The sequence below is a fragment of the Sceloporus occidentalis genome, unplaced genomic scaffold (genome assembly GCF_023333645.1).
Source record: "Sceloporus occidentalis isolate IW3139 unplaced genomic scaffold, rSceOcc1.0.p SCAF_1, whole genome shotgun sequence".
In the NCBI taxonomy this organism is placed as follows: domain Eukaryota; kingdom Metazoa; phylum Chordata; class Lepidosauria; order Squamata; family Phrynosomatidae; genus Sceloporus; species Sceloporus occidentalis.
The window spans coordinates 57,543,227-57,557,948 of record NW_028316981.1 but is presented as its reverse complement, the minus strand read 5'-3'; the positions used below and the strand labels follow the sequence as shown (position 1 = coordinate 57,557,948).

The 14,722-nt window shown below is 36.9% G+C and overlaps 1 protein-coding gene across 37 annotated transcripts in view; it reads left to right on the top strand.

Moving 5' to 3' along the window:
- SLMAP (sarcolemma associated protein) overlaps window positions 1-14,438 on the top strand; it is a 132,001-nt gene extending 117,563 nt beyond the window's left edge. For 24 of the 37 annotated variants that reach the window (XM_089522017.1, XM_089522167.1, XM_089522026.1 and 21 more), the window contains one exon: window positions 14,132-14,438. In XM_089522017.1, the coding sequence (XP_089378143.1) occupies window positions 14,132-14,221 (90 nt within the window). In that variant the 3' untranslated portion in view covers window positions 14,222-14,438. Of the gene's footprint in view, window positions 1-12,995; window positions 13,086-14,131 lie in introns of all 37 variants that reach the window. The other 13 variants (XM_089522041.1, XM_089522031.1, XM_089521898.1 and 10 more) reach the window with 1 other exon arrangement.
- Window positions 14,439-14,722: the final 284 nt, after the last annotated feature.

Here is a 14,722-nt window from a genome sequence, read left to right as displayed (position 1 = left end):
TATTTCTGCAGTGTGTTCTGGACCTAAGTGTGTTTTAGGAAAGGCATTGGTGAAGGGTTTTCCCCCTCTTTGCTTTATGCCCTTGCAGACATTGATTTCTTCCTGTTAATGATAAGAGACATAACCCATTTACACTCAGATAACACTTCTTTGTCAGAGAAAACTGTTCTGAGGCTTGCAAATTTTACCTCTTTTGAAACAAGTTTAAATGAGCTCATTGACTTTGTAGCTGAGCCTGGTTTGGGAGAACTCACTGGTATCTCTATTCTTGGGCTTCTGTATTCCTGTAGAGGCCAAGAACCTGACCAGTGAATATATACCATTTACTATATACAATTACTCAAGCATCTTGCTTCATAAAATTTAATTGTATATATGGGGGTGGAGGAAGGATTCAGTGTTGTTCTTTATCAGCAGACTGGTTCAGCGAATACTTTCTCAGACAGCAGTTTAACTTTCTTGCAAGAATGAGTGCCATTTCAACTTCCTTGCTCGCATTAGGTAAAGCATACCTTGGGTATACTAGTATCCTTCCCAGTGTCTAGAATTATCTTTTTGTAGCTTAAAATTATCCAAGGAGGATTCAGTCAGCAATAAGAACTTTTCATACCAAGGATGCACGCAATGGATGCTTTAAAACAGTTATATAGTTCTTCTACTGGCTGTACTCTGATGTAGGTCTGTGTATGTTCATTGGAACTGGGGTGAAAACACTTAACATATCCATCAGCTTGCGGTTTGAGCATTTCTTGGCAAATAGTGCTTATTGCTTCCTTTTCACTAAAATAAATTCTCAAAGCAACTTGAAAATACAATAAAACTGTGAAGAACAGGCATGAATGTCATCATCAATCAGTAAAATACCATTAAAGTATCAACAACTGAAATCAAATTCAGCATGTGTTCCTTCTTTCTCTTGGAGCCCATTTTGATATAGGTTATACATACAGATAAGGAAGTTTTTTTTTTTAAAAAAAATAAATTTTAAAACATACATAACTAAACTATTACTCAGTTACACACATAACATAATCCTACACTAAACTAAAACATACCATAAATCATATTAATTTATATTACTTCCCAACCCCCAAATCATGTCACTCCCTCCTCTTGTACAAACCTATAACAATTAACACAACAAACAAACCCACTAAACACTAACACAAACTATACTTGATTTCCCACTTCGCAAACTCTCAGTATATATTTCTCATTAATGCTATCTTATTTTATATTACTTGTGACCTAAATAATGAAACAAAATTACTTTAAGCCTCTATTTCCACAAATATAATCTTCCTTTTTTTCATCTTCATAGAAGACAAAATAGTTCCCAATATTTAAAAAAAAATTGTCCAGTGATTTTTCTTTGATCATCATCACCAATTCGCTCCTCTCAACCAAATGAAAAACCTTAATAGTCCCACTCTTCTTCTGTAAGGAAGACGATCCGTTTTCCATTCTGGGCAAACAGTCTTGCTGCTATAATCATATAATGCATCACTGTAATTTATACCTTAAATTTCTTTGTTTATATATCCAATAAAAACAACTCTGGTCTTAACTCAATTCTACATTTAAAAATAGATTGCTTTTGTATTTGTTTCCAATAGCTTTTGCCTTTATTACAAGACCAAAACAAAGGATTAAAAGCAGCTTCATGTACACCACATTTCCTGCATTTGTTTTTGAATCCTTTATACATTTTAGACAATCTTTCTGGCATCAAGTATTTATCTGTACCTCAATCATCTTATAAAAATTGTCTCTCATATTTAGGATGATAGCTTATTCAATCCTGTTATCCACATTTTCTTCCAGTGTTCCATTTCAATATTATAATCCAAATCCTGATCATATTTAATGATCATCTTTTACCTGTTCATCTTCCAGTTTTACTTTCAGTAACATTGTATACATTTTCCTAATCAAATGGTCATCATCAGTACATAAATTCAGTCCAGACTCAATTTTTTCTTTGTGAAAACCCAAACATTTTTTTAATCTACCTTAAATCTTTCCAGCAATTGCTTATAGAGATAGCAGTGAATCCCTCTCTGGCCAACTCCAAGCACACTTCCTTGAAGAGTGGTGGAGTCTCCTTCCTTGGAGGTCTTTAAAGAGAGCCTGGATAGCCATCTGTCAGGGATGCTTTGATTGAGATTTCCTGCATGGCAGGGAGTTGGACCAGATTACCCTTGTGGTCTCTTCCAATTTTATGATTCTATGATTCCTCCTTTGACATAAATGTAGCCTCCTTATCTTCCCACTTAATTAAATGGTAAGTGCCGTAAGTTTGGAGGCGGCACGGTCGTGACGTCCTAATGGTGGCGCCCATGTAGAATGGGCGCCACCATTTTGTATGTACTGTGTACGTACTAGGGTTGGGGGCGTCTGAAAGAGATGCCCCCGAGCAACCCTAGTACATACACAGTACGTACTAAAAGGCCCATCTGGAAAGGGCCTAAGTTAGCTTTAACTTTATCACACCATAAATAGGTGTGCCAACCAAAGCTCAAATCATGACTCACTAGGTTTAACAGTCCTTTAATGTTATCCAAACTAATGTTTTAACCAAACAAACAGGCAGTATAATATAGTTTTACATCTGGTAGTCGAAGGATTAGACTGAAATTGTTATAGGACTTTCTTTAGAGTCCTCTAACAATTTCAGACTAATCCTTAGCTTCTTACCTTGCCAAATGAATAATGATAAATCTTTCTGCCACTTCAAAAAAAGCCAATTGATTAGTTAAGATAGGAGTTTCAAACAAAAAACAACATCTTTGATAAGACATTCATTTTATTCATTGAAATTCATTGCATCAGTGATAACTGCAAGCTTTTTAACCTTTATAAATTCTGTTTATTATTATTATTATTATTAAACTTTATTTATAAAGTGCTGTAAATTTGTACAGCATACTGAGTATACAAAAATTAAAAACTTTTTATCTCCTGCCAAGCCTTTTCATATTTATTTTAAAATTGAATTTTTGTTTGTCAAAGTGATACTTATTTCACTTTAGTCTCAACTGTAAAACCAGATAAAAGGTCCACATTCTCATTTTTTCCTTTTGTCATTTTATTAATTAACTAAGTTACCCATTCCAAAAACAGATTGGGGCGACATCAACCACAGGCCATAGTCCCAGTCTGCCTTGCAGCCAGCCAAAAATGGAGTGACAAAGAGCTGCTCCTTTTTGGGCTGGCAAAAAAGTGGCTTTTTCTGCCATGTCGTGGCCCATGGGCGGCTTCAAGCCACTCCAGCGGCATATAAATGCCTCTTGAGCACCTGGAAACTGGCCCACATCTGAGCACCGGCATGATTTCCGGCCATCTGGAAGCAGGCTTTTCATGCCAGTCTGTTTCCCCCCTTAGTCTTTTGTATATTAATTTTATATTAATTTTAAATCCTGAAGCAGATCTAAAATGTTTTAATATCTCTAACAAAAGCACAATTAATTCTTATGGCTCTTCCAATACTATCATCTATCATAACTTCATTAGCCAGTCTTGTTTTTCTTTCAACCCTTGATTGGTCTTCCTTTCTGATCTTACTTAGTAAAGTGTCTAATGCCAAAATAAGCAATAATGGTGAAAACAGAAAGCTTTGTCTCATACCCTTCTGTATGTCACAAATTTTAGTCCTCCATTAATGAAAATTCTCACGAATTGATGATATATATATATATCACCTTTATTCAAGTATTAAAATTGTATCCAAAGTCCATATTTTCCAGTAATGGAAATAAAAGGCCCCAATTTGAATTATCAGAAGCCTTTTCTATATCCATAAATACCAATGCAGCTTGTTTTTTGTTATGTTTGTCTAACAATTCAATAATGTCTAGTGCATATCTTAACTTGTGTCTCAATTGCCTTTTTGGTAAAAACAAAACAAAACCCCACATTGGTCTGCATGGATATAATGTTGTAATATCCCTTTTAGTCTCACAGTGAAAACTGATGCAAATAATTCATAATCATTATTCTGTAAGTCAGTCTGCAGTTACCAACATTAGTTGTGTCTCATACTTTTAAAATTAACATAGTTACTTGTTTCCAAGATTCAGAGATTTCTTAATCAAAATTGAGTTAAATGTTCGCTTTAAATGCAGAACTAAATCCTTTTAAAATTTCTTATAATATAAAGCTGTAAAGCCATCTGATCATGGAACCTTTCATGTCTTTATCATGTTAATTGCTACATAAACCTCCTCCAAAACGATCAATCCATACAGTTGTTCCTTTTATGCTTCTCATAGACAGTATAGAACTTGGCTACATCTATAGTGCCAAAATAATCCAGTTTGACACCACTTTAACTACCATGGCTCAGTGCTAGGGAATTCTGGGAATTCTGTGATTACGTATGTGTCTTCAATTTACGATGCCTTCCCCAAAGTCCCAGAAGGAGGAGAAGGGATCAGTGCCACTGAAGTGGAGACAAGATGTAGTTTTGTAAGACATTTAGCCTTCTCTGTCAGAGAGCTCTGGTGCCACAACAAATTACAATTCCCAGAATTTGATAGCATTTAGCCATGGCAGTTATAGTAGTGTCAAACTGGATTATTTCGGCAGTGCGGATTCAGCCCTGGTGGGTCTCAATATGTCTCTATCTCTTTTTTCAAAGTTTGATTCATTTTATAAAAGTCTAAATAATACATGTAAAAATGTTTTGTATTTTAACAGTACTATGAATTACTTCTCCCTTATTATAAGTGGAAGATATTGTCTTTTTCTCATGCTCTTTTTCAGTTTATAAACCAACCATTTTCTAGATTTGTTGGCAGATTCAAGGTGTCTAAACTTCAAATATCAAAGTTTCTTTGCAGTTTCTTTCACTATCAGCATATCCAATTGCGATTGTAACATCTTTTTTTCATGTTGTAATTTTTAGTTTTTAGGTGAAGTTTTCAAATCTTTCCCTCCTGTGTGTCTTCTAAAATTTTCTTTTATTATTCTTTCTTTCTTTTTCTTAAGTTCTGAGTTTTGCAGGATTAAAAAAGACCCTCATTGCTGCCTTACCGGCATCCCAAACCACTTTAATATCTGTATCTTTATCTAAGGGGCAAAGCAGACAGCTGAGAAGGTGCAGCCCAAGGTCACTCCAGCCACAGCAGATTGGGTCTGTGGTGACTGTACGGCCTGCTCAGAAAGTGGGTTGTGGCTGCTGGCCCCAAGCTGTGTCACCAGGAGTCAGATTATCCTGGCTCCTCTTTGCTCTGGTTTAAAAGACCAAAGTGCAGCCTTGGCATGGCTTTCAGCCACGTTGGAGACATGCATCGTATAAATGGTGCGCCTCCAACACAGCTGGAAGCTGCTTCTTTTCGCCTGTGTGTTTCCAGCCTATGTTAGCTTCAAAATATAATTTATAACTCTTCCTTTCGTTTTCAAAACTCTTACCATTATGAAGAATAAACTTATCAAATTTTCAGTTATATGTAGTTTCTTGCCTTTCAGATGCATCACAATTGGATTATGATTTGAAATAATTCTAAGTAAATTATCAATTTTAAGCATTCTCATACTCAAAGCTGTAGATATCCAAAACGTACCAGTATTTGAAAATGAATAATCTCTCTCTGAAAAAAATAATTATGGTGTTATCATATTTCACTCTCCATCCATCTCTTAATCCCACAATTTCTGTGAAATCAAGTTTTGCTAGTTTTTCTTAGATTAATTTGAATTTTCTATCTAAATTTAGAGAAACATCTCCATTAAAATCTTCCATTAGTATCAAATTTTCAAAAGTAGTTTCAGCAAAATCTGTAAGAGATTTACAAAAAATGACAACCTATTATTTGTAAGAACATAAACTACAACCTCAAGAATTTTTTCTCCTTGGATTTGAATTTGTACTACCATAAATTGACCCTGTGTATCAACTAACACTTCAGATAGAATTAACGATCTCACAAATATTGCAACTCCTTTTTTACCCCTCTTGTTCATGGATGTCACATATTCTCTGCTAATTTATGATGGTGTAAATATTTAATTTTTGATCCTTTAAAATGTTTTTTAAATAAACAAATCACATCTGCTTTATGTTTTTGTAAGAAATGAAAAAAATTGCTTCATTATTTGCAGTGAATTTAAGCCTCTAATATTCCATGAAATATACTTCAAATCTATTCTTACTTCACTAGTTGACCATTGTCTGTACCCTAGTCACCTTTTCCTGAAGTCATGATTGTCATCCCATTATTTGTCTTGGCTTTAGATTCATGACCTGAAGAATCTGGTTTGCCTTCCTATCTCCTCTGATATGAAGCTGCATTATCTTTGAAATTCTTCTCATAACTCCGCAAAAATTCCTTGGCGTTCATAACTGAATACAGTACATGATTTATTTGACTGAAAAAGAATGAGGCTCCCATTAGCTTCTCCTGCCAGAAAGGAATCGCAAACTGTTCCAATACATCAGTCAGAAAAGCATAATCTTGTCTCTTCCTGAAAATTCTAGTTGGAATATCCTTTATGACATTCACCTCCTCATCTTCAATTATTATCTTTTGTTTACTACTTCTTTGTAAAGCCAAATCTCTTACATACTTCCTTGAGAAATAAAAAGTTTTCTTTTGCACTGCCACCTGAGAGCTAATTCTGAAAATTCGATCCCCCTCCCCTCCATCTCACCCGTCTCCAAAAAAGCTGCCAATACTAGTATCATTATTTCTCTTGTATTCTCTTTTGTTTTTTCAGGGTATCCCCTAAATTAGCTGTTCCCAACCTGTGCTCTGCAGTTGCTCCAGGAAAATCACAGTCTATCCCATCTTCCTCCCCCCCCCCCCCCACCATACCATCACTCCTAAACACCATTAACTTGTAAAACACAGGGTAGGCCTCTTAGGGGCTCCACCATAGAAACTAATTCTAAAAAGAGTTCAGTGACTCAAAAAGGTTAGGAATCCCTGCCCTAAATCAAAGACAGAATTCTTTTACTCTAGCTAGATAAGCAAACTATTGTTATACCTGCAGCTGAACAAATGTGATATGTTATATTTTGAAATAAAGAATCTGTGTAGATTAGGTTGTCTGCTCATTGATGTTTCTGACATAACCTTCACAGAATTTGTTTTCAGGCATAAAAGTGTTGGACCAGTTAAACAAAAAGATCAGGCGGGCCTGAATGTCTAAACTAATGTTTGGTTTCAGGAGATCAGAAACATTCTGATGACAGCGCTTGATCTAGGTTTCGGGAATAGGAAAACCTCTCTCTAGATTGGCTAACAGATTGGCTGAAATGGGATCATTTTTCCTACCATACCACTCTTTTTCCTGGATTGCTATATTATTAAATATTAATTTGCTGATGATGGTTATGTGTGGAGAAAGTGGCTAATTTAAAGAAGGTAAATAAGAGGCATACAATAACTCATCAGCCAAAAATATTCAGCAAGAAGAAGAACATTGACAGCAAACTAGCTTTAAAGGTTTTTTGAACTTTAAAACCTTGGGGCTCAAATCAACTTACCTTTGGATTTTTTTCTTTATGAGCTTCATAGTAGCAGTAGATTCAAAGATCACTTTATTACACGTGATGCCAGTTCTAAGGCCAGGTACATACGGGCCCTTTGTGATACCCTCGTCACGTGCTAGGGTTGCCTGGGGATGGAGCGCCCACACCCCCCACAACCCTAGCATGTGTCAAGGGCGTAACAACGGTGGTACCCTCTATACATGGGTGCCACCATTGTTATGTAAGCACCGCACGGCGCTTACATAACTAGTGTGCCAGTGGCGTGCTTGTTACGCTGCCACCGTGGCTTCAAAAGAACCCGCTTTTTGTAGGTTCTTTTTCTGCCAGCGGGAAGCTGCATGGTTTGGTGGCTGCAGCTTCCCTCCGGTGGAAAAACAGGCGCCAGGAGGCCGCCCTTTTGGGTGGTCTGTACCACGCCTAAGTTGCAACAGAACTGAAGAGAGAACAGCCTTACCCCCTTTCATGTGGTTGAAAGTGTCCTTCATTGGGGATAAAGGAGAGTGGGAGTTTCTTTATGGCAGTTAGTTTGCTTTATGTTACCCCCTTAATAATTATTTATCTAGTTGCTTACAATAAGAGGGAAATTAATGTTTGGCTTCCTTTGATCACTTTATTATTTTGGATATATTTATTCCTCCCATGGTATCACATAGAGTTAATGGACAGAATTAGATCTCCGCGTGCTGGGACTAGTAGGAAGAGGTGTCAGTATATCCTTCATTTTAAAGTTCATGGCAAAGACTTGGTTTTGATTATATTAAATAATACATTTTTTTATATAAAAAAGGTTTATGCTGGCAAAGATCACCTGACTCAGGTTGAGAAACAAACTTCAGGGGTGAATTATGCACACCTCTAAATAAGACACAAGGCCCTAAATTCTTCATAATTTCAGATAAAAATCAAGATAGAACTGCAGGATTGGAAAACTGAGTTAATTTACTGGAAGAGGAGTAGATATATAGGATTTGGCGTTTCAGAAATGGGAAATGGCTGAACACTTTCTCAAATAAGGTCTTGCCACTGCATAGTTTTAATCTAGTGCTCAGTGTCTAGAGATAACAATATGGAAATCAGTAAGAATTAATATATACCTTTGAGTCCATAGAAGCCATGCTTTTTTCATTCTGTGCTGACTTCAGCCTCTGCTACTTCATGACTAAACCCATCATATTCATATCACGTGCTACATGATCATTTTAGCCCATGTACAGGATGTAGAATGAACACAGAAAATGTCAACAGCTGGAAAAAACATTTTAGTGTCTCATTGAAATGCTCTCTTCAGCTAATGAAGTGCTTCTCATTGCTTCTCTCTGCCCTTATGAAATGTATGTGCCATTCTCCAGCTACTTCATGCCACTCTTTTAGTTTGCAAGCCTCCCCTGCCTTAAATACTTAGCATGGTGTGGCCCCTGAGAATGCTCAGTTTTCACTGGGTTGCTCTTGGGTTCTTCTCCCTTTCATATTTTCTTCTTAAAGATTTGAACTGCTGTAAACCTCCATGTTTTTCCAAGTCACTTAATTCTCCTTTTGGGCATAGGTTACATAGGTGATAGCACACAAGCCTATCCTTCCAATTGAGTACTGCTTATTTAGGTGGGATCAGCATTGGTTATTTCCACATTGTTGTTGTGTAACTTCCAGTTGTTTACTGCTTGATGGCAACCCCAAGGCGATCTTATCATGGAATTTTCTTGGCAAGATGTGTTCAGAGGGGGTTTGTCTTTGCCATTGCGGCTGAGAGAGTGACTTGCCCAAGGTCACTTAGTGGTTTTCCATAGCTGAGTGGGGAATTGGAGTCCTGGTTTCTGAAGTCATAGTCTGACAGTCAAACCATTATAACACATTGGCTCTTATTTCCTTATACTAATTATATTTGTTTTAAAGATTTCGTGTTGACAAAATTTTCTTTTCTGTTAGTCTTGCTGGCAAGTTGTTTTTTTAAAAAGAAAATCTCTGTTCTTCCTGCTATTTGGGCCTGCGGGCTTTTACAAGTACAACTTTATCATGTATATCTTCAATTTCCTTGCTTGTTGCTCTGATGAGGAATAGCTAGGCAAATTTATGTTAAGGGAGTATTTACGTGAGATTCTTACTAAAAGAGCATATGAACATATTTTTATAAAGTGGGATTGTACTTATAAGTGCTGTTGATTTCTTGACTTTTTAAAATGTATTAGAATCATAGAGTTGGAAGAGACCACAAGGGCCATCCAGTCCAACCCCATGCCATGAAGGAACTCTCAGTCAAAGCATCACCGACAGATGGCCATCCAGCCTCTGCTCCTCTAAGGAAGGAGACTCCACCACTCTCTGAGGGAGAGTGTTCCATTGTCAAACAACGCTTATTGTCAGGAAGTTCCTCTCAATGTTGAGGTGGAATCTTTTTTCCTGCAGCTTACATCCATTGTTCCAGGTCCTGTTCTCTGGAGCAGCAGAAAACAAGCTTGCTCCCTCCTCAGTATGACATCCCTTCAAGTATTTAAACAGGGCTTTCATATCACCTCTTAACCTTCTGTTCTCCAGACTAAACATCCCCAGCTCCCTAAGGCATTCCTCATAGGATTTAAAGACCCTTCACCATTTTAGTTGCCCTCCTTTGGACACGCTCCAGTTTCTCAACATCCTTTTTAAATTGTGGTGCCCAGAACTGGACACAGTATTCCAGGTGGGGCCTCACCAAAGCAGAATAAAGTGGCACTGTTACTTCCCTTGATCTAGGCACTATACTATTGATGCAGCCTAAAATTGCATTGGCCTTTTTAGCTGCCACATTGCACTGTTGACTCTTGTTCAACTTGTGGTCTACTTGGACTCCTAGATCCCTTTCACATGTAGTCTCATTCAGCCAGGTGTCCCCCATCCTAGATCTATGCATTTAATTGGTCACCCTGTAGATAACATCCTATAGGTAACTATTAGTCACCCTATGGGTAACAGATCTTAGTACGATGTACAATAAAATGTAAGGAGCCAATATGGCTTAGTGGTATGAGTGTTTGACTATGATTCTGGAGGCCAGAGTTTGATTCCCTGCTCAGTCATGAAACCCATTGGGTGACCTTGGGAAATCACATGCTCTCAACCTCAGGGGCAGGCAAGGCAATGGCAAACTTTCTCTGAACAAATTTTGCAAAGAAAAACTCATGCTAGGTTCACTTGAGGGTCACCATGTGTCAAAAATTGCTTGAAGGTATGCTGCAAGAACAACAACAACACAATAAAAATACGAAATCTAAAATCTTTGCAAAATGAACAATTAAAGGCAGAAATTGCATAAAAGCAATAGGGCCTAAAACAGGCATCGCAAGACGATCTAAAAATATAACAAATTAAAATTATTGTATATATGTGTCTATAAATCTAAAAATTTATGCCCCAAAATTGACCCCAAAATCCCAGACCGACTTATTTATGGGTCAGTATGGTAATGTGATAGCAGCTCTTTCAGATTTTCCCATGTTGTACAGAGAGGAGTCTGTTTCTCTCTGGAGCCAAGCAAAAAGAGTCCTGGGTGATTTGTTGCTGTTAAGGAAACCAACAGAGTCCTTATCCTGCTAACCAGCCCCAGCTGTCTGGGGAATGAAGGATGAAACAAAAGCTGAAACACTGAAATAAAAAGCCTCAATCAGAGTCTCTCTTGCTGCATGCACATATACTCACACTGAAGGAGCTTTACCCTCAATTTATGCATCATGGCAAAATCCATAATTTTGGCCCCAAAACCTGCCCTCAACTTATACATGAGGGTATAGTCAAGTATAATCGAGTATATATGGTACTTTTTAAAAAAAGGAAACACTGAAATACAGTATATAAAGGATTAAAAGGCCTGAGAGAGTAAGAAGGTCATAAAAATATAAAATAGGTACCAGGTGCCATAACTGAATGCTGTTATTGAAAAGATTCATTTCATGAGTCTGAGTCATCAGGTCATTAGGATTTGATGATATGGGCCAATCACCAATAAATAATAAATATTATCCTTGACAGTATAGAACTGATATACACTGTCCTCATAGGCTTTGATGGACACACTTAGAGCCTGAAAAACCCACAAAAAACACTTACAGTAGTTTGATATTCCCCATTCTCTTGGACAGATAGCATTCAAACTGTGTAGGCAAGAAACAGGGTCTCGCATGAGCAGTGATCTGACTACTGTTTGTACATTGAATTCCTGTTGACTTCTGTGAAAGAGAAACACCTCATTGTCTCATCAAACATTAACTTGTAGAAACAGTTGAAAAACACAGGCTCATTCAGACCTGGTAACTGAGTTGTTGGATTACAAACAAATGACAGCAGAGTGCTTTGAGAAGGGGACCTTTTCACATTTTACTATAGTCTCAGGTTAGTTGGAGTAATTACAGTGGACCCTTGATATCCGCTGGGGTTTGGTTCCAGGATCCCCCATGGATACCAAAATTCATAGATGCTCAAGTCCCATTAAATACAATGGCATAGTAAAATGGTGTCCCATTTATAACATGGCAAAAATCAAAGTTTACTTTTGGGAATTTATATTTTTAATAATATTTACAAGCCGTGGATACTTAAATTTGTGAATAAAAATCCAGGGATATGGAGGACTAACTGTAGTTGCTCTTTTGAGCTCAGCCTCAGATGAACAGATGCTAACACAATTGTGAACATAAGCAGCACATAAAAATAAATATAACATTATAGGGAATACTGACATAAATATGGTCTTTGGTATCTCAGTGCCACAGCATAAAGCACTGAAAGTTAGTTCTTTGCCTGGGAAGGTTGTTTTTTTAAGTAACTTGAATGGCAGTCCACAAACAGGCAACATCAAGGTCCTGATTGTAGAGGAAGCATCCTTGTATGTTGAGAGGATTTATAGGCACATAAATGTATTTGTTCTTCACAACTGATGGTGGTCACCTTTTTGGTATTCCTTTCTTCCTACATGGAGATTATACTTCTACAGGAACGACTCTATGTGAAATGGCCCCCATCTTTTTTTTTAAAAAAAAATACTGCACAGTATACATCCTATTACATTTGTAAGATGGAAAAGGAAAAGGTATACGTGAGGAACACTGTTTTAAATGGCAACATATAAAAATGGATAGCAAATCCTGATTGGTATTTTTTTCCTGAATACTCTGTTGACTATGGGTTGAAATTCTGTAATTTTTGTGCATATAAAACATAGCTATGCTCTATTGCCTAGGCGGGCATTCTTCTGCTTCAAAATGAGTCTGAGCTCATTTTGTTCTAAAAACACTAAATGAAATACTTCAAGAATTGTCTTAGAAGGAAAAATGCTTTATCTTTCAGTATCCATGTTTACTTTGTATAGTGGTGTACTAACTTTGTATACCAAACTAGTTGTGTCTTGTTAGATGTCTTTAATGTTTGAACTGAAACAAAATGTGATCTTTGAGCTCTTCCCCCTATCTAAATCATTTTTACCTAATTGATATTTTATAGCACAAAATGATTTTAATATCCCTTCCCTTCCCTTTAGCCTTCCATATTACCACCCGTCCCAGCCGTATTCATCGGCCTAATCCTGGCTTTCCTGTTTTGGTGTTACAGCCCTTTGTGGTAGAGAAAGGTACTACAAGCACTATTCAGTCCATGTATGTTCGTCCCTGTCACCTGTTTGTGCCATTTTTGTAATAGTGCATGGTGAAAAACAGGTATTTATGTACCTGATGCAAACCCTTCATCTAACAAGCCATTATTATGTGTAATACTGGCAAAACAAGCAAACTAATCATTTAACATCTGTCTGGTATCCTTGTGCTAGTGCTAACAGTGTCCTCTTATAACCTAATTGTTTCTGACTATTCTTCTTCTAACATGTTTGTCTTTTGCAAGATGCTGCAAGGAGAGGATTTTGAAGAAAAATCTAACTATTTAATTAAATGTAACAAATTAGGAGTTTGCATATTTGCATTTGGTCCTTATATTTCTTTTTTATTTACAACTAATTCAGATGTTTCTCTTGGGGCTGAATGCTTTTTATTTTTCTCACTTTTGTAATGAAGAAGATATGGGGAAAACAAGATGAAACCATCAGATGTTTGCTCTGATTTCTAATATATTCCAAAATATATTTTGTGAGAATATGGCCCTCTGTATGGAATTATGTTCTTCATACAAGTCAAAATGTAAGATAAAAAGCAGCTGTGATTACAAATATACCTGTAAAATGTCATTGCTGCATTCTAGATCTCCTTTAAACCTAGGACAAAAAAAAAGTTAACTAAGGTAAAACTCACCTCATGTGTTGTTGCAGGGTGTTGGAAGATGTTTAGAGAATTCATAATTTGGCATGGCATGCAACTAAGATTTACCTTAACACAAAGAAGGAATGTTGTTAGTGAATTAGATTACAAAGGGTTTATTTGGAAGCATTATATTAAAATATGAAATTGTGCAGCTGCCAATCTGAAGAAGTCACATCATGGAGACATTGGAATTCCTTTGCTTAGATCAACATTATTTACATCCTTGATATCCAGTTGAAATTTTCTAAAGCTAGATCAGATGGGAACTATTTTAGAGACTGCCAGGTACTTAAAGGGATTAACTGATTGACTGTCCACTAAAGCAAATGAGATATTGATTCTTTTCTTTCTTTTCCCCCCCACACAGAGACAATGGCCTTGGATGCCTGTGATGGCAGCTTTGGTAGCTGTGACAGCCATGGTGCTGTACCCAGGTTTAACCAGAGCGTCTCCATGAGACCCGTTGTTGAATCCATACACCGTCCTCCTTTTAGAAGCTGGCATCATTCACATACTGGGGGGAAAACAGATTCATCCTGTTCCTTTTTTCTTTTTCTTTTTTTTAAATAACCTCTTAGTACCACAGAGTTTGGCTTCAGAGCAGCAGTAGGGTCATTGCTTTAAACTGTACAAAATGTATCTGCTTATAAAGAGGGAATAAAATTATTACTTCATTCTGTCGTGAGCAATACTGTTGCTTACAATTTCATGTAGTTCTTAAGATAGTATGTTTGAGTTCTAAATACTATTATGGTGGCCTAAAGTAGGCTTCTTGGTACCAAATTATTTATGGTGGTTAGGTGTGTGGATAATTTAATTAAAAATCTGATTGCCAGATTGAAAGCAATGCATTTTTCTCTGATTTGGACACCCATGCCAAATACCCTTTAAATACATGGAAGCAGGTGCAGTGTGCTCAGTGCCTTTCAGTTTGACTTTATTTGTATATTAACATACC